The sequence below is a fragment of the Pan troglodytes genome, chromosome 12 (genome assembly GCF_028858775.2).
Source record: "Pan troglodytes isolate AG18354 chromosome 12, NHGRI_mPanTro3-v2.0_pri, whole genome shotgun sequence".
NCBI lineage: Eukaryota > Metazoa > Chordata > Mammalia > Primates > Hominidae > Pan > Pan troglodytes.
In genome coordinates this window covers 21561507-21583626 of record NC_072410.2, presented here as the reverse complement: position 1 = coordinate 21583626, position 22120 = coordinate 21561507, and the positions used below count along the sequence as shown (strand labels likewise).

Below are 22120 nucleotides of genomic sequence, written 5' to 3'. Positions count from 1 at the left end.
CATCACTGGTCATTAGAGAAATGCAAATCAAAACCACAATGGATACCATCTCATGGCAGTTAGAATGGCAATCATTAAAAAGTCAGGAAGCAACAGATGCTGGCGAGGCTGTGGAGAAATAGAATGCTTTTACACAGTTGGTGGGAATGTAAATTACTTCAACCATTGTGGAAGACAATGTGGCGATTCCTCAAGGATCTAGAACCAGAAATATCATTTGACCCAGCCATCCCATTACTGGGCATATACCCAAAGGATTATAAATCATTCTGTTATAAAGATACATGCACACGTATGTTTATTGCAGCACTATTTACAATAGCAAAGACTTAGAACCAATCCAAATGCCCATCAATAATAGACTGGATAAAGAAAATGTGGCACATATACACCATGGAATACTATGCAGCCATAGAAAAGGATGAGTTCATGTCCTTTGCAGGAACATGGATGAAGCTGGAAGCCATCATCCTCAGCAAACTAACACCAGAGCAAAAAAACCAAACACTGCATGTTCTCACTCATAAGTGGGAGTTGAACAATGAGAACACATGGACACAGGGAGGGGAACATCACACACCCGGGGCCTGTCGGGGGGTGGAGGCAAGAGGATGGAAAGCATTAGGACAAATACCTAATGTATGGGGGACCTTAAAACCTAGATGATGGGTGCAGCAAACCACCATGGCACATGTATACCTATGTAACAAACCTGCATGTTCTGCACACGTATCCCAGAACTTAAAATAAAAATAAAAAAAGAAAATAGGAAATGAACCTAATGAACCCACTGATCTAGGGAAGATTTTGGCCTCTTCTCATTGCTTATAATAACATGTGAGAGGAGAAGAACTTAAGAACTAGAGTTGAGTTTAAAAGCTAGCAATAAAAAATAAAAATAAAAAATAAAAACGTTTGTGCGCACACACACACGCACACTGACATCTGTTTCTTTAGGTATTGAAAGCCATGAGCTCATGTGAACATATCCAATCCCAATCATTCTAGTTTTCTCCGATTGTGCCTTTAGCCCTTTTCTGTGTCCTTACAAGGCTTGCTTATTCACTGCATCACTGCGTGCAGGATCTTCTTCCCATGGGGTTGTGGATCGCCCCTCCAGCTCAACACTTGCCTTCGTGTTACTCTCCCTCTACTGCAGACCAATGCCTTCTAGCCTGTTTCCATTGCTGCACCAGCCCGCACCCCAGCTCCGAGCCTGCACTTCCGGCGGTCCCTGCATGGACACCTGTGGAAAGGCCACCCCCGCGTGCATGCGCGGTCCTCTGCTTGCACAAGCTCTGACTCCAGGCTGGGCCCCCCTGTCACTTGTGTGGACCCCTACAGCAGTAGTTCTCAAACTTTAGCATGCACATCAATTTCCTGGAGCATGCCTTTTACAATACAGATTCCTGAGCCTCATTTCCGGAGAGTTTGATTCAGTAAGTAGGTTGGGGTTGGGCCCATAAAGCTGCGTCTAAGTCCGCAGCCTACTGATGTAAGAGCGAGAGCACCACACCGAGAAACGCTGCGCTGGCATCCCCAGCCGGCAGTGGGCTTTGTTTCAAGTGGATGCTTGAAAATGTTGTGTTGACGAGGAAGGCTCAGCTATTTTCACGGCAAGGCAGGGCATTGTCAAAGGTTGGGAGTAGGTAGGAATTGTACCTGGAGTAGCTCAGTGCAGTGCTCTCCAGAGGCATTCACCCGGCTTCTGCTGCCACTGCTAGTGATCTCCATAGCCAGGCTGAGCTTGGCCCTATTCCCACCGAAGGGCAGTGGAGACCAATCACTTATTGCATCAGAGGCATCAAATGGCACAGCCTGACCTCTGCTTATTAGTATTGTGTATTTCTGGGCATATAAATTTTAAAGCATTTACACACCTTGAAAACATGGCTTGCTTGGCAAATTCTACTTCTTCTGGAGACACTGCGATCATCTGGCCAGTGAGTGTTAACCGGACACATCGGGGATCTTCCGGATCAACGATGTTTTTTCTGCATGTGAAAAACATTTTTCGTATATCAGAACAAGGACAGAACATCAGCCGGCAATTCTAACGATTTTATAAACTTAAAAATAGTAGTCACATTCCTGGTTATATCATTCAGGTTATGGATATTCCTGGTTATATCATTCAGGTTATGTTACGGATAGTTACTTTAAAATACTCAGGCCTTGCAATAGGTGTGCTTGTGTAGGTTAGATATCAGTCTGCATTCTGGGGCAGTGAGATAACATCTGAAGCACCCTAGGCAAAAGTGCACATTTGAGGGTGGAGGAAATTGAGACGGGAAAGTTCCCTGACCCCCTCGAGGGACTTGTGACAGTGGGGTAGGGTGGGGTTCGGGGGGTGGGAGTGCTTGTTTTGCTTGCAGGAGGGGGAGTACACAGGTGAGCACGTTCAGGAGCTGGGGTGAGTGCCTTTTTAGGCAGGAATGAACCCTGTACCAAGTTGCCCACAAACTCTGGAGTCCCAGAGGGCATGTATTACAAACAATGCTCTTTTAGTGGTTGCCGTCAGTGATGGCTAAGTGTTAATCAGCTCAGTGGCGAGTCAGGGTGATGTACACCCTGCCCTCTTGGTACGCAGGTTCTTGTCTGGCATCCAGGAAGAATCAGGTCATACAGACTTAAAGGCTGGTGAGTGCAGAGGTTTTATGAAGCAGTGGGAGTGGCTCTCAGCAGAAGAGCTGGAAAGGGGCTGGTGCAGGAAGGTGATCTTTCCCTGAGGCCTGGCCATCTCCAGCCAGGCTCCTCTCCAAAGTCATGCCGTCTGAAGTTAAGCTGCATCTATCCATCCTCTCCGACTCTCAGTTGCTTCTTCGCCTCTCGAAGTCCAGCTGCTTTTCCCTCTGCCAGCTGCGGTCTGGGGTTTATATGGGCCCAGGATGTGGGGGCAGGGCACGCCAAAAATCAACATTCTGGCTCAAAAACAGGAATGCCTGTTCTCATTTAGGGCTGCCGGTCCAGGCTTGAGGGTGGAGCCCTTGCCAGGGACCCTGCCCTCCTGCCTCCCATTCCTATCAAAATGGGGAGTTATTATTCAGAGGGAACAATGTTTCAGTTCTGTTGTGAATATGTTCTAGAGATCTGCTATACAACATAAGAGTTCACAAAATAATATTGTGCACATAAAAATTTACTAACAGGGTAGATCTCATGTTAGGTGGGTTTTCTTTCTTTTTTTTAACTGCAGAAACAAAACACATCAAATGGACACAAGAAAATTTTGGCAGGTGTTGGATGTGTGTGTAATACGAATGGCATCCCTGGAGTAGTACAACGCTTCTGTCTGGATCCAGCAGTGACTGGAATAAGGGCTTTCAAATATTGCCGTCAGAACCTGCACTGGAGGGTTCCTTAATCAGCAAAAAGCACATTAGAAATAATAAGAACAGTAGTGTGATCATATTTGTGACTGCTTGCTAAGAAATGTTTCTGTGGTGACAGAATTATCCTAAGACTTGTTTCCACTGTAAAGGTCACCTGGCAGTGACGATGTGGGGAAGGGAACTTTTTCTTCTTTTTTTTTTGAGATGGAGTCTCACTCTGTCACCCAGGCTGGAGTGCAATGGCGTAATCTTGGCTCACTGCAACCTCCGCCTCCCGGGTTCAAGCAATTCTCCTGCCCCAATCTCCTGAGTAGTGGGGACTACAGGCATGCACCACACGCCCGGCTAATTTTTGTATTTTTAGTAGAGACGGGGTTTCACCATATTGGCCAAGCTGGTCTCAAACTCCTGACCCTGTGATTCGCCCACCTCAGCCTCCCAAAGTGCTGGGATTACAGGCGTGAGCCACTGTGCTCAGCCCAATTTTTGTATTTTTAATAGAGATGGGGTTTCACTGTGTTGGTCAGGCTGGTCTTGAACTCCTGACCTCAGGTAACCCACCCGCCTCAGCCTCCCAAAGTGCTGGGATGACAGGCGTGAGCCACCGTGCCTGGCCTGTGGGGAAGGGAACTTAAAGCTCTCACCTCCTACTAATCATGTCAGGGTGCCTATTTCTGGAAGAAGCATAAACAAGAGAATCTGATTCTCCAAATGTCGTTCAGAGACTGGCTTCATGTAAATCCACAAGAGAAAGCTCTTCTTGGCCACAGCTTGTGCCTTATGCTGTTGCAAGCTGTGTCCATAAGTGTTTGGGAAGATGGTTCAAGGATGAGGCAGCACAATGATAATATTAGTCACTTACATTCACATAGTGTTTTCAGTATTTCTAAATGGTTTTGATGTGTATTCCATCATCTGCTGCAATTTTTATACCAAGGACATTTGTATATCACCTCATTTTGTTTGATCTTCATGACAACCCTAGGAGGTTTTATTATTAACCCCTGTTGAGAAGTAAGAAAAGTGAAACTCAGAGGGGTTAAGTTGTCCAGGGCCATGGAGCTCACAGGGGTGCAGCCAGGCCTGTAGCACCCTACCTGAGGTCCTCTGGTCTCAAGTAGAAAGCTAGGCTACCTCCCAGCTACTTGGGAGGCTGAGGCGGGAGAATGGCGTGATCCTGGGAGGCGGAGCTTGCAGTGAGCCAAGATTGCACCACTGCACTCCAGCCTGGGCGACAGAGCAAGACTCCGTCTCAAAAAAAAAAAAAAAAAAAGCTAGGCTACCTGTCATCTGGTCAGAGTCTCACTCTGTCTCCCAGGCTGGAGTGCAGTGGTGCGATCTCAGCTCACTGCAACTTCTGCCTCCCGGGTTCAAGCGATTCTCCTGCCTGTTTCCCAAATAGCTGGGATTATAGGCGCACACCACCATGCCCGGCTAAGTTTTGTATTTTTAATGGAGGTGTGGTTTCACCATGTTGGCCAGGCTGGTCTCAAACTTCTGACTTCAAGTGATCCACCTGCCTTGGCCTCCCAAAGTGCTGGGATTACAGGTGTGAGCCACCGTGCCCAGCCCCATCTGGTCCCTTATATCTGGGTATATCCCAGACTCCACCTCTCCTCTATCTCCCAGATCCAATCAGTCCCCAAGGTTTATGGATTCTTTATCCCAATATCTGATTATAAACTTTTAAATATCATGCTGGGACATTTTCTCAAAAGCTTGCCTTGGGGGTAAAAAAATACTACCACATGGGAAAAAAAAGAGCCTGTTGCATAGAATTGTTTATGATGGCAAAAATTGGAAGTAACCAAAAAGCTTAGCAGTGGGGAAATACAAATAAATTAAGTTTTATCAATACTATAACATACAGCCTTTGAAATAGATGAGATAGAGCTATAGGTGTCCATGACAAAGATATAAGTAAAACTGTTACAGGCAGTGAATCTGTACGGATCTGTAGCAACCTCAATTCTTGCCTCCTCAGAAGAAAGAATTCAGCTGAGGGGGGCATAAGGCAGAGTGAGAACTGAGGCAAGTTTTAGAGCAGGAGTGAGAGTTTATTAAAAAGTTTTAGGGCAGGAATGAAAGGAAGTAAAGTACACTTGGAAGAGGGGGCCAAGCGGGCAACTTGAGAGATCAAGTGCATGGTTTGACCTTTGACCTAGGGTTTTATATATTGGCACACTGACCTTTGACCTAGGGTTTTATATGTTGGCACACTTCTGGGGCCTTGCATCCCTTCTCTCTGATTCTTCCCTTGGGGTGGGCTGTCTGCATGTGCAGTGGCCTGCCAGCTCTTGGAGGTGAGCATGCACAGTGCATTTATGGGACTTGTACACACGCTCACTTGAGACGTTCTTCCTTTACCAGTCAAGTCTTCGTATAAGGTCACATACCAGTTAAACTCTGCCATTTTGCGTCTTGGTGCACACGTGTGAGCTCACTTACCCAGCTCCAGAGATATTAGTAGGAAGTCGCTGATCACCAACTTCAGGTTTTTTCTATCTATTGGGAGACTACCTTTCCGTGGCACTGGGTGTGACCAATTATTTTTTTAGAGAGACAGTTAACAACCACCTGACCACCACCTGATAGTCACCCGACATTCCTGGTGGGGGTGGGATTGGGCCCTCTCCTGGCCTGCTCATGTCTGACTAGCTACCTACAGTAACAAAAACAGTTGAAGAAATTTTAAAAATCTCTGGACCTTCAAACTCCTTATGCCAAAGGGAAGGTTAAGCCTAGAGGTTGAGTTATGCAACTCCCTCTTCCAAATAAATCGCTGTTACCAGCATTATGCATCAACCAGACTCCCTGGGAAAAGATGAAAGTCTTCAGGGGTCTCCAAATGACTGCCAGTAGAGACCATTCATAAGAATTTTTTGCTGGCCTCCCATAAACAAGGACATGCCAACTGCAACTTTAGGTCTGCAATCTAAGTCTGGCTCCTGAAACTAAAGTCTGTTTGATTCCATGCTGATAATGGAATTGACATTCAATTGCAAGCTTATCTTCCCAGGTGCAGAATAAAGACAAGACTAGATCAATCATTCCTCTGCTTACCCAGAGACATCTGCATAATAAATTCTTCCTTTACTCCCTTTTTTTCTTTCAAACATTCACCTTATCTTATGTAAAATGTTGATTTACTGGGCACTAACTAAAGTCTCACAAAGATATAACCATTGCCTTACCACCTACCTGCCTCTCTTCCTACATGCCTTTCTCCCCTTTAAGAAAATGTACAAATACTAAACCTCCTGAAAACCTCTTCAGGAAAATAGCCACAGATCGGCCTGTGGCTTGCGTGTTCCTGGACATGCACTGAGGTTGCCTTAATAAATCTCAACTGATTGAGACACTTGCTTCAGTGATTCATTTTGGTTATCAAGAAAAATACGTGCTGTGTGGCTCCATTAAAAGAAGAAAGAAAGGGCTGGGCGCGGTGACTCACACCTGTAATCCCAGCACTTTGGGAGGCCGAGGCCGGCAGATCACCTGACATCAGGAATTCGAGACCAGCCTAGCCAACATGGGTGAAACCCTGTCTCTACTAAAAAATACAAAAATTAGCCGGGCGTGGTGGTGGGCAGCTGTAATTCCAGCTACTCAGGAGGCTGAGACATGAGCATAGCTTGAACCTGGGAGACGGAAGTTGCAGCGAGCCAAGATTGTACCACTGCACTCCAGCCTGGGCGACAGAGCAAGACTCAGTCTCAGAAAAAAAAAAGAAAGAAGGAAAATTATAATCTGTGGTAGTTTTGATACTGGAAAAATGTGGTTGTTAAGTTGTAAATTTTTCTTCTAAGATGAAAGAATGATGGAATGTAATCTATGTAACAAAAGCCAAATCTATATCTTTGTAAAAATAACTGAGATGCATAGGAGAAAAGAAGTAAAAATTGTAAGAAGAAACTGAATTCACATATATGAAAAATATTTAGAATTTGTGTCTGAATGATACTGTCATTAGTTGCACCCAATTTATTTGTTCACTATTAAAGCTAATTTCTTCATTAAATTGTTCTGTGATGAAAGCAATGAAATTAACCTTCAGATGTAAGTCATTATAGAATAATAACACAGTACATTTACATAGGGAGAATTTTTGCTTCTCTACTGTGGGTAATTACATAGAAATAAAAAGGAGATTATATATTTTAAAAGGCAAATAGAAAACTTTGCGTTTACACAGTGGAAAACCCAGCTAAACTTGGTATCACTTCCTTCTACATGTGGTAGACAGGCTAATGGCCCCCCAAAGATGTCCACATCTGAATCTCTGGAACATGTGAATATGTTCCCTTACATGGCAAAGAGGAAGTCGGTTGCTAATCAGCTGATTTTGGATGGGAAGATCATCCTGGATGATTTGGCTGAGCCCAAGGCAATCACAAGGATCATTAAGTGGAAAGAGTTGAAGTGATTTGACTGAGAAAGACCTGCCTGGCCATGGCTGGCTTTGAATACAGAAGGGGCACGAGCCTTGGGTTGCAGGCAGCCTCTCGAAGCTGAGAAAGGTCAGGAAACAGACTCTGCCCCAGGGCTTCCAAAAAGGAACATAGTTCTGCCAACGCCTTGGTGTTAATCTGGTGAGTCCTCTTTTGGACTTCTGACCTCCAGGACAATAACATGATAAATCTGGGTTACTTTAAGCCAGTAAGGTGTGGTAATTTTTTACAGCAGCAATACGAAACTAATACAGCATCTAAAGGAAGTTGGATGGCAGCCCCACCCTTAGTCACAGGAGTGCAACACAACTGTGGTTACTGGCAGCTGCACCCCTGAAATGGCCAGCAAATGCAGCACCAGCTAGGCAAGAGGGCCCTGAGCACCCTGGGGACCCTGATGCACGCTGTCAATTGGTGAGAGGCTACTTTGGTAAACAAGGGCTGTAGGAGGTGTTGCCCCTCCTCTGGGTAACAGATCTCATCTATTGTTGAGGCATCCACTTCCCTCTCACACGCAGCTTCAGGAACCCTAGTCCATCCCCAGGTCCCGAGAACCTGGATTGCCTAAGCCAACCAGCATATTCCAGTCCCTGGCTATAGTGATGGATTCAGGGACGGGCACAACAGCAAATTTGGTCACGAAAGCTCAAGGAGCTGCTTGCTGAGGACTTCCAGAGTGGAAACCCCCCTAACTCTTCTTTGGAGTCTACCTGGAGAGATGCTCACTTTTGTTGGACATAAACGGGGGAGGATCCGTACCTGGGGGGCAGCCACACTGGGTTACAAAGGAGCCACCCTTAAAATGAAACAGACACCACAGGAGAGAGGGAGAGAGAAAAAAAATCTCATTTGGTTGACATTGTTTAGCCCCTAAGAAAATCCTTCCTCTGAATTTTTCAGTTAAGTGAACTGTTAAATTTCGCAATTCTTTAAGTCCATATGAGCTTACTTTTCTATTTCTTTCAACTGAAAGGTTGCTCACTAATTACAGGGCTTCGAGTTTCTGGAGCTCTGTTTGTCTCTGTTCTTAGTTGTGGCGGAGGCGTGCCCACCTACTGTTAGATGTGTTAATAGCGATCAATGAGCTATTTTTCATAAAGGCAATAAAGAAGCACCCTGGGGTGTCCCTTTGGGCTCTCTACCTCCTGCAACTTGAGCGAGCTTACTTATTTTATTTGTGTTTCACTGGTGTGGGTGACCCTGGGAGCTGAAGGACATGGGCTGTGCTGATTGCATCTCTCCTTCAGGCCAGTGGACATTCTTTTGGGTATTTCTCCCCTTTTCACCTGACTTCAGAGTCAGCTACCCATGCCCTGTGAGGATGGGCAGCTTGTAAACCAAGAGGATTCAGGTCTCAAGGGTAGGACCAGAAAAGCCTGATCCAGGCTCTCAAAGTGGCCATCTGGGGAGCCCAGAGGTATGTCCTTCCTGCCTGAGGACCCTGGTGGAGAGTGGCAGGAGCTGTCCTGGACTGTGACGTCTGCCCTCCGGACCCTGACTGTGCTCACTCATCGAGGCTGGCCTGGTCCCCACCCAGCACTCAACAGGTGGCCTCTGCTGGGTGAAATGCTTGCATATCCAGCCAGGAGCTTCTTTTAACCTTTTTATTTTTATTTTTCCTATAACAGGGCCTAAAATGGTATGTGAAGTTCAATCTAGGGAGTCAAGGGATCAAATATCTGTTCTTAGGGGGTGGGTTTCATGCCCAAGGCATGGACGCCATTGTATTGGGGATTCCAGAATGCTTCTGAATTGGGAGAATGATCAGTCACAGCACTTTGTATGCAGCGGAGTGGATTACATGCACCTGAGGAGTCATAAAAGACACAATAAGGCAGTGCTCTTGTACTCAAATGATCTCCAATTAAACGTGAAGCTTGCCTTCTGGATAGTTAACCTTCTCGGAGATAAGTAGTCCTTCTCTTGCTACAACAATTTCTTTTACACTCATATTTTTATGGGCTACAATTTTGTAAGAGCTTCACAAGGGATGCGTTTTTCTAAAAATACACGTAACCTTCCCAAACACTTTATGTCTTGATAGCATATTTAGAAGTCTGTTTTATTTTTATGTGTTCGTGTTCAGTGGTAAAGAAAAATATTGGAGGAAAGGATGTATTATGTTTTTTGAGGATTTCAGAAATTATACCTATATATAAACATACTGAACAAATGACATTAAAATATTTGTTTAACCTTTGATTTTTTTATAATATAGAGAAAATTGGCCGGGCGTTGTGGTGCACACCTGTAGTCCTAGCTACTCAGGAGGCTGAGGCAGGAGGATCACTTGAGCCCAGCAGATTGAGGCTGCAGTGAGCTATGATCATGCCACTGCACTCCAGCCTCGGTGACAGAGTGAGACCCTGTCTCAAACACACACACACACACACACACACACACACACACACACACACAAAGAAAAAAGGAAGTGGATTGGACCACCCAATCCTGCAAATGATAAAATCACCATCATTGTACAATGGTTCTCAAGTGGGAGAAGTTTCCTCTCCATAAAAGGCAACTGGAAATCTGGGGAGCATCTTGGTTGTCACAGAAACCGGGTTGAGGGGCTCTATCTCCTTGCACTTGGTGGGCAGGGGTCAGGAATTCTAAATGTCCCGCAATGCATGGGACGATCTTACACAAGGAACTGTCCTACCCCAAATGCCAATAGAACCCATTGAGATATGTCACAAGGCTTTGTCTCTCCCTGATGTATCCAGCCAGATAGTAACAGAAGGAAGGTAGGTGTAGACCAGGCTTTCTCAACCTTGGCACGGTTGACATTTTGGGCTGGATGATTTTTTGAGGTGGAGGGCTGTCCTTCACATAATAGAGCATTTAGCAGCATTCCTGGGCTCTACCTGCTAGATGCCAGCAGTACCCCCCACCCCAACCCAAGTTGTAACAACCAAAAAGGTCTCCAGACATTGCCAAGTGTCCCTGGGGAGGAGTCTCTCAGCTCCCTGTTTGAGATCCACTGGTGGAAATGCAGGTAAATTTTTCGACTTAGTGGAGGGAGAGGAGTGAGTTGCCTTGTGTGATTTCGTACTGTGTCAAATAAGTATGGGTGTCATCTGCAACTGAGAGAGAATGAAGGGGAACGTTTAGGTTTGTTCTTTAAAAAAGGGCTCTTACTGGGGAAATGAAATGGGATTTTTCTAGGCGTGCTGAGAATGCATGGGAGGATTCTTTTCATGAATTGAAAGGGGCAGCCTCAGTTTGGCCACATGGTTTCCCTGGGCAGACCTGGGCCACCTTGGTGCAGGAACAGAGGAGGTGGAAGCAGGGCTTAAAGGGGCTGGGTATGGCCAGGCAGGAGGCGAGAGGGTCAGAGGAGGTGTAGGTGGTCTCAGGGCAATCGTAAAGATAGACCATGGAGTCTAACCTGGGCAAAGAGAAAGGGGAGCCAGAACATGCTGACGGGTGGGAGGATCGTGATGGGGGCAAAGGGTTGGCAGCTCCATGTGGTCCAAGCACGTTGCAGGAGGGTTGCACAAGCAAGAAGCGTAGGAGGCGTGGAATGGAAATTCTGGATGTGGTGCTTTTGCTAGCAAATCTGGAGTGTGGGTGGTGAGAACCTGGCTGGAGAAGCTGGAGTGTAGGATACGCCTTCCACACAGTGCTGAAGGCAAGAACAAGAGGATGGCAGCAGAGAGGAAAATGGTGAGGCCTGTGGCTTCCACTGCCAGTTTTATTCCTGTTCCCTAGGGTAACCCTAGAACAAATAGGATTCGGTGCTAGCCTTTCCGGCATCTGCAGAAAGCACTGTGTCGTTCCTGAGACTGCTCCTTTCCAGGCTGGCTGCTTTCAGACATCCCAGCTTGTCAATGTCCCTGTTAAACTATGGGATCCAGAACTGCCCGTGAAACTCCAGCAGGAGGTGAGCAAGGTTGGGGAGGCGTCTCACCTCCACCACCCTCTACTCCATCCTCCTAGGGATGCTATCCACAATAGTTCCCTGATTCATCATCATAGGAAACCTATCAAAGAAAAGAATGGTCTTTGGTATGACATCCTTCCCAACCAATATTGTCTGTAGGTGGTCACTTCTTCCTATTCTTAGGGCACAGAAAAAGCTTATCTATTTTATTAATATCTTGCTTTTAGTTTTTATTTTATTTTACAGCATACCAGTATAATGCCTCATACTGTCCTAGTTAATTTTTTTTCCCAGTTTTGTTCATCCTTCTTGGCACCATTTTCCTGGTTATGACATTGGCTTCTCTTGACAAATTTCTATGTCTCCCAAATATGTATTTTTCAGTGTCTCTCACTGTATCAAGCTTCCAGTTAGTTCAACCCCAGAATCCTTCCTCTGGCTTCCAGAACCCTTCCCCCTACTTTTCAGGGTATTGTGAAAGGTCAAGGAAGCAGCAACCTCCTACATAGAGTTCAGATAAAACCCCGCCCTACCAGTAGACCCTTTTGGTCATTCACCCAATTGTTCATTCATCCACAGTTTCACATCCATTGTGAAATTAGATATAAGAGAAATAAACAAATATAAATCTGCCCAAGTTATTATTCCCCAGTTTACGTTATTCCATCTTGTCTGTGAGAATATGACCATGCAAGTTTCTTCGAATGCTTCAGGGAAATCCACAATAGTTTCCTAATTCATCATCTTAGGAAAACCATAAAAGAAAAGGATGGTCTTTTGACATGACATCCTTCCCAACCAATATTGCCTGTAGGTGGCCACTTCTTCCTACTCTTAGGGCACAGAAACCATCTCTTCAACAGCTGTTCCAGAATCACTATGTAAGTTATTTGTGTTTACCCACACAGATCCTCCCAACCTCTGATTTTTGAGACTCTGAATGACGCTTGCCCATTTTCAGGCTGTAGATGTCTCTTTTACTCCTCAATTCAATGTTCCCATCCATGACTTCCCTGATTTCTCTGAATGAAATGTGTACTGTTCAGAAGCCTTGGACATACAGTTGGCCTTCCGCATCCATGGATTTTTGCATCTGTGGATCCAACCAACCACAGACTGAAAATATTTAGGAAAAAAAAAGCTACAGTACAAAATAAAAAAATAATACAAATAGGCCGGGTGCAGTGGCTCATGCCTGTAATCCCAGCACTTTGGGGGGCTGAGGCAGACGGATCACCTGAGGTCAGGAGTTCAAGACCAGCCTGGTCAAATGACAAAACCCCATCTCTACTAAAAATACAAAAATTAGCCAGGTGTGGTGGCATGCACCTGAAATCCCAGCAACTTGGGAGGATGAGGCAGGAGAATTGCTTGAACCCAGGAGATGGAAGTTGCAGTGAGCCGAGATCGCGCGACTGCATTCCAGCCTGGGCGACAGAGTGAGACTCTGTCTCAATAATAATAATAATAATAATAATAATACAAATACAAAACCAATATAGTATAACAACTATTTACAGAGCACTTAAATTGTACTAGGTATTATAAGTAATCTAGAGATGACTTGAAGTACGCAGGAGGATGTGCGTAGGTTATATGCATAATATCCCATTTTGTATCAGGGACTTGAGCATCCACGGATTTTGGCGTCTTTTGGTGGGGGGCTGGAGGAGGGTTCCTGGAACCAATTGCCCATGGATACCAAGGGATAAATGTATGTGTTTAACTGGAAGAGTGGTCCATTACATTTCCTTACTCATCTTGGGTTAGAATTTTCTCTTATCCAGTGTCAAATGTTGTGATTCAATAGACACTGGCCAGCCACACACAACAGACGGCACCAGAAAAGGGGGGATGTGGACCCACTTCCTGGACAGGAGAGCAACAGGCGTGTTCGAACAGTCCACTCTTGAGAGTCAAGGAACTGTCTAGCAAGACGGTTCAATGTATGATGACCCCTTTCCTCTGAGTTTTCACATTTATGTATAACTTTGATATGCAGAGATTACATTAAAATTTATCTTCATCAATTGAATCTCACATGTGTTTGAGCCATTTTAATTTCTATATTTAAAACATTTATATTATAAATAAGTGCAATCATGACACCTCTAACATACCAAAGAGGGCTGTAGCATGCATTAGAATAAATCACCATGTTTCTATCTCCATTTGCACATCCATTTAAACTGTTACTTCCATCCTGAGGTAGATGGAATAACAGCTCCCCCAAAGATGTCCTAATCCCCAGATGCCGAAGAAGTCCTAATCCCCGGAATGTGTGAATGTGACTTCATATGGTAACAGGGACTTTGCACATGTGATTAAGTTAGGGATCCTGAGAGAGAAAGATTATCCTGGATTATCCAGTGGGCCCAATATAAACAGAAGATCCTCCTAGAGGGAGGCAGAAGTTTCAAGTGAGCAGTAGGAGGTGGGATGACAGAAGCAAGCCCTGAGATTGAGGTAAACAAGGGGCCATGCGCCAAGGAATGCACGCGGCCTCTAGGAGCTGAAAAGGCAAGGAAACGGCTTCTCCTCTGTAGCCTCCAGAAGGAAGCAGCTCAGCCCACACCTTGGTTTTAGCTTTGTGAGACTCATTTCAGACTTCTGCCCTCTAGACCTGTAAAAGAATACATCTGTGGCCGGGCACGGTGGCTCAGGCCTATAATCCCAGCACTTTGGGAGGCTGAGGTGAGCAGATCACGAGGTCAGGAGTTCGAGACCAGCCTGGCCAACATAGTGAAACCCCGTCTCTATTAAAAATACAAAAAATTAGCTAGGCATGGTGGCACGCACCTGTAGTCCCAGCTACTTGGGAGACTGAGGCAGTAGAATTGCTTGAATCCGGGAGGCGGAGCTTGCAGTGAGCCGAGATTGCACCATTGCACTCCAGCCTGGGCAACAGTGTGAGACTCCGTCTCAAAAAAAAAAAAAGAGGGAAAAGAAAAAAGAAAAAAAAAAAGAATACATCTGTGCTGTTCTAAAGCACGAAGTCTGTGGCAATTTCTTACAGCAGCAATGGGAAATGAAAACGCTCTTCCTTAATGCCCCCATGAATATTCCTCATATGCAACCAATAAATGGCCCCACACTGTGCTCAAGGCTCTGCACTTGTTGAGGGCTGCAGACAGCAAGAAAGACGTGGTCCTGGCCTCTGGGGAGCTGCACTCCAGCAGGAGACACAGACACCAGACAGCTTGCCACGCAATTAGTGATTTCATCACCTGCTATTACAACATGGAATCCTGAGAGTCAATGAAGTTCTGAGGGTCAATGAAGGCTGAACCCTAGAAAATGAGTAGGAATCAGATAAGGTGGTGGGCAGGGAAAGCACGCTAGACAAAAGTGCTTCCAACCCTCCCGAATGGGATTAGTGTCTTATAATAAAAGAGGCCCCAGAGAGTTCTCTGGCCCCTTGCCCCAAGTGAGGGCACAGTGAGAAGATCCCACCTCTGAACCAGAGAGCAGGTGCTCACCAGACACTAAATCTGCCTCAGCCTTGGCCTTCCACCCTCCAGAACTGTGGGAAATAAGTTTCTGTTGTTTCTAAGCCACCCAGTCTGTGGTATTTTGTTACTGTTATTTGCACAGACTGAGAGCCAAAAGGCCAATGGGACCAGGATAAAGACAAGGCAAGAGAGTGATGTCCGAGGTTGGAACTGTGCCGGGGTGGGCCATTTAGGCTTCGCAGGATATGTTAAGATTTTAGAACTTTCTCCAAAGAGCAATGGGAAGGATTGAAGAATTTTAAGCTGGACAGTAGAATGATGAGATGGGTGTTTTGAAAATATCCCTCTGGCTTTAGAATGGAGAATGGGTTGATCCAGGGAGACCTAGTTGGGAGAATTTAGAATACAGTGAGTGATGCCAAGGGCTTGGGCCAGGGGGTGGAGAGAAGCAGTGAGCCGGGAGAGGCCTGGGAGGTAGAGCAGGTGAGCCTTGCGGACTGGGTGGGGGTGTGAGAGGGAGAAGGTGCCACAGCTGGCAGCTGAGTCTGCCATGCAGACAGGGAGCCCAGGTAGAGGAGGCCTCTGGGGAGGAGAAGAAGCGGGGTTCGAGGTGCCCAGGAAGCAGGTGGACTTGGGTCTAGAGCTCAGATGAGTGGTCTCAGCTGGGACTATACATTTGGGAGTCACTGGCACATATGAATGGAGGTTTGAGGGTAGACTGGATAGAGCAGGAAGAGGTGTAGACTGAGAAGACACCACTGGCTCAAAAGAGCTTCTCTCTCCCACCAATCTTCTACAGGCCGATAACTTGTAGGGGATTTAACACAAGCAGCTTGAATGATGCATATTTCCATGTGCGTCTTATACCTTCTCCCTCCCCTCAAAGGCAGATGCTCTCTTTTTTTCACATTTATCCGTGACGGTGTTTAGCATGGCTCGTTACCCAGCAGATGCTCAGTGAGTATTTGTCCACGCGAATGCTTTATTGGAATAGGTGGCCTGCATGGACCTGCGTGCACGTATTTAGAGCAAGTTTCATGTCTTGCCTCTATTGCAGTGCAAGCCTATGATGGACATGATATTCGAACAATTCAAATCAACTTAAAAAATACTTCTGTGTTTTTGTTGATTCTGCAGCTTCTGAATCAGTGCTTTCTGAAACGTGGTGGGGGTTCTCACTGCCTCTGGGATGCAGCTGATTTCTACAGAGGCAGGGAATACAGTGGGTAACAGTCCGGCTCGGGAGCCAGGTTGCCTAGGAGTGAATCCCAGCCCTATGAGGATTTGGCCTGTGGATCCTTAAGCAAGTACTTCACACCCTCTGTGCCTCAGTTTCCTCATCTTTAAAAAGGTGCTAACAAGTGTACCTCTGTCTTGGGACTCTTATAAGAATCACGTGAGTTATTTCTATAACTCTTCATGTATACCATATACTGTTCCTCCCTTTATACATAGGAGGGTTAGAGTGTAAATAGGGCACTATTGATTTCCATCTTTTTTTCCGGTTTCTGCCATCCCAGTCCTGTGCAGAAGAAACACCTGTTACTGACCATAGCTACCATTTATTGGTGCTGAGAGTGTGCTCAAAACTTTACACAAATTGAAACGTTTCATCCCCACAGTGGACCTAGGGTACTATTATTCCCATTTTAGGGTGAAGGAGATTGAGAATCAGACAAATTAAGTTTCTCAAAGCCAGGCAGATATTAATGGGAGGGCTTAGGACTCAAATTGATGATCCTCAAATTAGAAGCCCTTTTCTCTAATGTCGTGATCCTCTTATTTAACTGTGGATCAGGAGTACTCTGGCTGTTCCTCGAAAGTGCAGATCCGAAGGCCCTTATTTTCAGAGACTGCTGGAGCCCAGAATTGGCATTTTCAACAGAATCAGGTGGCTCTCCTGGGCTCAGGCTGCTCCTGAGCAGGGTTTAGTCATGCTGAAGCCCACCAAATGGTTCCAGAATCAAGCCCAACAGGGTCAGGCTGGCCTCAGACCTGCTCCCAGGCCCTGAGCTAGCAGCCAGGCTGAGAAAGTAGGCGTCAGGGTCACGCCAGGGCCCTCTTGGCTCATCTTCAGGATCAGGTGATCCTCTGGGACTGAAACGGGGCACCCTGGCAGCTCCCCGCCTGCTGAGGGTCTTGCTGCAGTGCTGACCTCTGACTGGAGGCCACTCTGAAACCACGTCTCAGATTCCTTCTGAGTTCCCTCTGCCATTTCTGCAGACACTGCCAGGACCTGTCCTAGGCAGGCAGATCTCTTGCTACTCAGCCCTGGGTCCCTGTGCCTCAGCCTGGATGGCAGATGTCAAGAATAGACCCATGACCCCTGCCCCCTCCCCGTAGAGGCCTCCATGGACCAAAGGAAGCCTCAGGGGGTGCTCTGCCTTTTTTCTTTTTCTGCATCACGGAGGATTCAGGAGGTGCCCCCTAGTCTAATATGCGACATATGCTATGGAATGATGCCCTCCCTGCAGTGCATGTTCAACTGTCCTTTCCAAAAGCCTGCTATTCATCTCGTTAGAGATGCACCACAAACAGTGCATTTAAAAAGGGACCTGCCTGCCATTTGAATGCGTGATTCATTTAAAGGGAAGAAGGTGGCTACAGGGAGAGCAGAGGCCAAAGGGAAAGGGAGGCTGAGCCAGGATTGGAACTGTCTGTAGAGACCACGCAGCAGAGAGCAGGATACGGTCATGAAGACTAACTACTGCACTGTCCATTTTTCTGTCTTGCTATTCTCAGCCCCTCAGCCTCCTAGTCTGAATGATGAAAGGCAGGAGTGGATGGCCAGGGCCCTTCCAGGCCATAAATACTTCTAAGCACACTGGAGTCTCATCTTATTTTACAGGGGAAGCTTTGCTGCTTCGAGGGTCACACTGGCCAGCAGCCCCAGCTGGCCTTAGCTCTCCCCGTGCTGCAGAGACCTCAAGGACAAACAAGCAGGATGGAAGTGGCTGCACAAACCAAGATCAGCAAGGCTGTCCTAGAAGACCAGGGAAGGGTATGGGCTTTTCAGAGGGAGGAGCCTTGGACTGGGAAGTCCCAGGAGGCTGAGTCACAAGAGAGGAAGAAAATGAAATCCTGGGGAATAAATCGGTGAGGGAACTCTAGTCCGTAGGACTAGAAAACTGAGATATAGTCTTAAGATGAGAAGAAAGAGGTAAAGAAGGGAGGGAACACCAAGGAGGAGCTTAGTGTCTTATTTTTGAAGGCCAGGTCAGGTTGGGCAGGAGCTGAAGATGATGGGTAGATGGATGGACAGACTTACAGATGGGGAATGAGGATGTCAAGGTGGGGGAAATTGCAGCCATGCTGTGGAACCCTACTCAGCTCCCCTATTGTGGACAGCCTTGGTGTTAACTATTAGGGGACTTTGTATATGTGGTCACGTGTTACACCTTGTTGTCTTGATTCAAATGATCGTGACAAGTAAGCAAGGAGGCAAGAAGAGCCTGTGCCTTTAAGTGTTCATGCCTACGCATGCCTGGCTTATAGTAAGTGCTCAGTAAATCTCATTTGAAGGAAAAAAGTCTTATTTTCATCACAATATTTAATACGTTGTCTTGTACTCAGTATGCTTAATTGAATTGAGTTTATCATTAGTATCTCCCTACCTTGTCTTCATACGTTTGGAGTAACAGCTTTCCCTCTCAAATTCCTTTCAATTAATTGAAATCTTTTCTCATGTTTAGACATTTTCTTACCATTTCTACACACTATAGAACTTAGGTACTCTTCTTTGTCATCTCAGGAATGTTACTTTAATTATTTGCTTATCTGGTGGGGAAAGCCCAGCCTATAAGCACAAAAGGACATTGACAGAGAACATGTGCAACTGGAATGGCCATATTGAATCCTCAGCAGTTTTCCTGCTTCTTCCAAGACAAAAGAAGAGAAAATTAGACAAAGACACATAAGCACAATATTTGCAAGTCATATATCTAAAAAGGTTCATATCTAGAATATATAAAGACTCTTACAACTCAACAATAAAAAGATTACCAAATTCAAAAATGGGTAAAGGGTTTAAATAGACAGTTCCCCAAAGGAGACATACAAATGGCCAATAAGCACACAAAAGGATGCTCAGCATCATTAGTCATGAGGGAAATGCAAATCAAAAACCACATCAAGATATTACTTCACACCCACAAGGACAGGTATGATAAAAAAGACAGACAATAACAAGTGTTGGTGAGGACAAAGGGCAATCAGAACCCTCATACATTTAGGAAAACAGTTGGGCAGTTCTCCAAAAAGTTAAACACAGTTACCATAAGACCAAGCAATTCCATTCCTAGGTATATACCAAAGTGAAATGAAATCATATACCTGCACAAAAACTTGTCCATGAATGCTCATAGCAGCATCACTTATGAGAGCCAAAACATGGAAACAAATGTTCATCAACTCATGACAAATGGATAAATAAAAATGGACAAATAAAATGTGGTATATTCATGCAATGGAATATTACTCAGCCATAAAAAGGAATGAATTATAGACACATGCTACAACATGATGAACCTTGAAAACATTATGCTAAAGTGGAAGAAGTCATTCATAGAAACCCATATATAATGTCCAGAATAGGAAAATCCATAGAGACAGAAAGAAGCTTAATGATTGCCAGGGGCTAAAAGTCCTGAAATGAAACCCTTATGTCCATCTTAACAGCCCTGAAAGCTTTTTGGTGGATGTATATTTATGGGTGTCACATCCTCATCACTTATTTGTGTCATTTCTGCTTAAGATGGAGTCATGTCTAACAGAAAAATAAAACATTGATAAGCTGGATGGGGACAGGTGGTCAGAAGATGGAGGAAAAGGATAGTGCAATGGCAGAGGAACTACAATCATTAGTGAATTCATGAAATAGACAGGAACCACAGTGACAAAGCTCAACAGAGTTGAAATAAAATTAGGGAGAAAGAAGTGACTGCAGGTTACTATGAGATATGACCTCGGAAACCAGAGGAAGGTGAAAGAGAATACTTGAACACTGGCTCATCAAGCTTTCTCTTTACAAAGTTCTCTGACTCTTCCTAGACAGCTGTTTTATTTATTTTTATTTTTTGAGAACAGGGTGTACACTCTGTCACCCAGGCTGGAGGGCAGTGGCACGATCGCTGCTCACTGCAGCCTCAACCGCCTGGGCTCAATGGAGCCTCCCACCTCAGCTCCTGAGTAGCTAGGACTATAGGCGTGCACCACTACACCTGGCTAATTTTTTTATTTTTTGTAGAGATGGGGTTTCACCCCATCGACTCAACGGCCTGCCCTGAGTCGTTTTTAAAAGAGCTATCCGCCAGGTGTGGTGACACAATGTGGGAGGCCGAGGTGGGTGGATCACTTGAGGCCCAGTAGTTCTAGACAAGCTTGGCCAACATGGTGAAACCCCATCTCAACTAAAAATACAAAAATTAGCCAGGCATGGTGGTGCCTGCCTGTAGTCCCATCCAACGGGAGGCTGAGGCAGGAGAATTGCTTGAATCTGGGAGGTGGAGGTTGCAGTGAGCTGAGATCGCACCATTGCACTCCAGTGTGGGTGACAGAGCAAGACTGTCTCAAACAACAACAACAACAAAAATGACTCAGGTTAATGTTAGCTCTAGGAATACAGGAAGGTGCAGCAAAGAAGAGGTAACATGAATCAGAACACAGAGCAATTTATTTAAACTTATATGTTCCTTTCAAAAGGAATGAACAAGATTCAGTGAAGAGAAACTGGATTCAGTTTCTATATCCGATTAGGTCTGGGCCCTGGGCTTTGAAATGCACATTCTGTCTCAGGTGGATATAGACTCCAGACAGAGATATGTCTTGGCTCTTAGCAAGCCAGCTGCTGCAAGCAGGTGCTCACTGTGTGTTCGCTTGATCCAGCTCATCTAAAAATGACTGAATGAATAGAGTGCTAAATCCAGTTCTAGGGGAACAAATCCCAGGCCTGCCTTTGGAATTAGATTGGTTTGAGGTTTTCATCTATCATTCCACATTTTCTTCCTACCAGTATAGTTAAAAAGATGGAGGCTGGGGGAGGAGTGGCCACAGGCCATTTTCATTTCCAGAATCTCTTTTTACTTTTCACACAGAAGAAACAATTAAACTTGGTGCACCCTCATTTAGTTGTTTGCACTAAGGGTTTTTCTTGAACCCACAACATAAAGGCAAACTGACCCGCCTGCTGACACCCTCACCTCAGTTACTCTGCTTCACAGAAGCAGTTCCTCTTCCTGTCGATGTGTCTGCAGTATAAGGGACTGCCTAGGAGATAGGGCAGGGATTACATCTACGTCCCCGCACACTATCCCAGTTGCTCTGGTGTGAGCAGTCCCTCTCTGGTGTGTGATTCCTCAGTGCTAATTTGCATCTTCAATATGCGCCCCTACAAGCAAGTTGTTCCGAGGGATCCTCGTTTCTGAGAGGCTTCTATTCTAGGTCTCATTGAGGCCCACTGGGCTTCAATCCATTCCATGGTCTGGCACCTCCCCTCAGAAACTAGATTCCTTTGCAAACTGGAATCTATTCAGTTTGCAAAACCACACCGAGGCCTGTCAATCAAAGGGCTCTGCCAAGAGCCACTGGTCATGGTGAGGCAGGGACGCCTTCATCCTGGGGGAATAAGAAGGGGTGTGACCCATGGCCATCTTTCATTAAGAGCCTTTGGAGGAAGAGGAAGAATACTCCTGGATCCTCCTTTCTTGATAATCAAACCAGTCTACCTAGGAAACTAGCATGTGTCCAAAACTATCAATAGGAATGTTTTCAGGAGCCCTCAGGAGTGAGGTGGCTGAGTGCCCTCTGTGGCACCCCAGGAGGCCGAGCTCTGCTTCTCTGAACTCCAGCGGTCAGACCTGCTCACGTCTAGGCATTTCCTCGGGACCACCCTACCCCAGGACGGGGTGGGGTGCAGCACATTCACCTGACACCGAGCCACCATTCTGGCTCCAAGGCTGTGTATCTCCCCTGAACTAGTGAAAGGGCTGACAGTGTTTTACT

The 22120-nt window shown here is 45.8% G+C and overlaps 1 protein-coding gene across 1 annotated transcript in view; it reads right to left on the bottom strand.

Moving 5' to 3' along the window:
- The window catches only part of CREG2 (cellular repressor of E1A stimulated genes 2), a 41690-nt gene that overhangs the window by 7814 nt on the left and 11756 nt on the right, over positions 1-22120 (bottom strand). The window contains exon 3 of the mRNA XM_515663.8: positions 1881-1994. Within this exon, the coding sequence (XP_515663.4) occupies positions 1881-1994 (114 nt within the window). The remainder of the gene's footprint in view (positions 1-1880; positions 1995-22120) is intronic.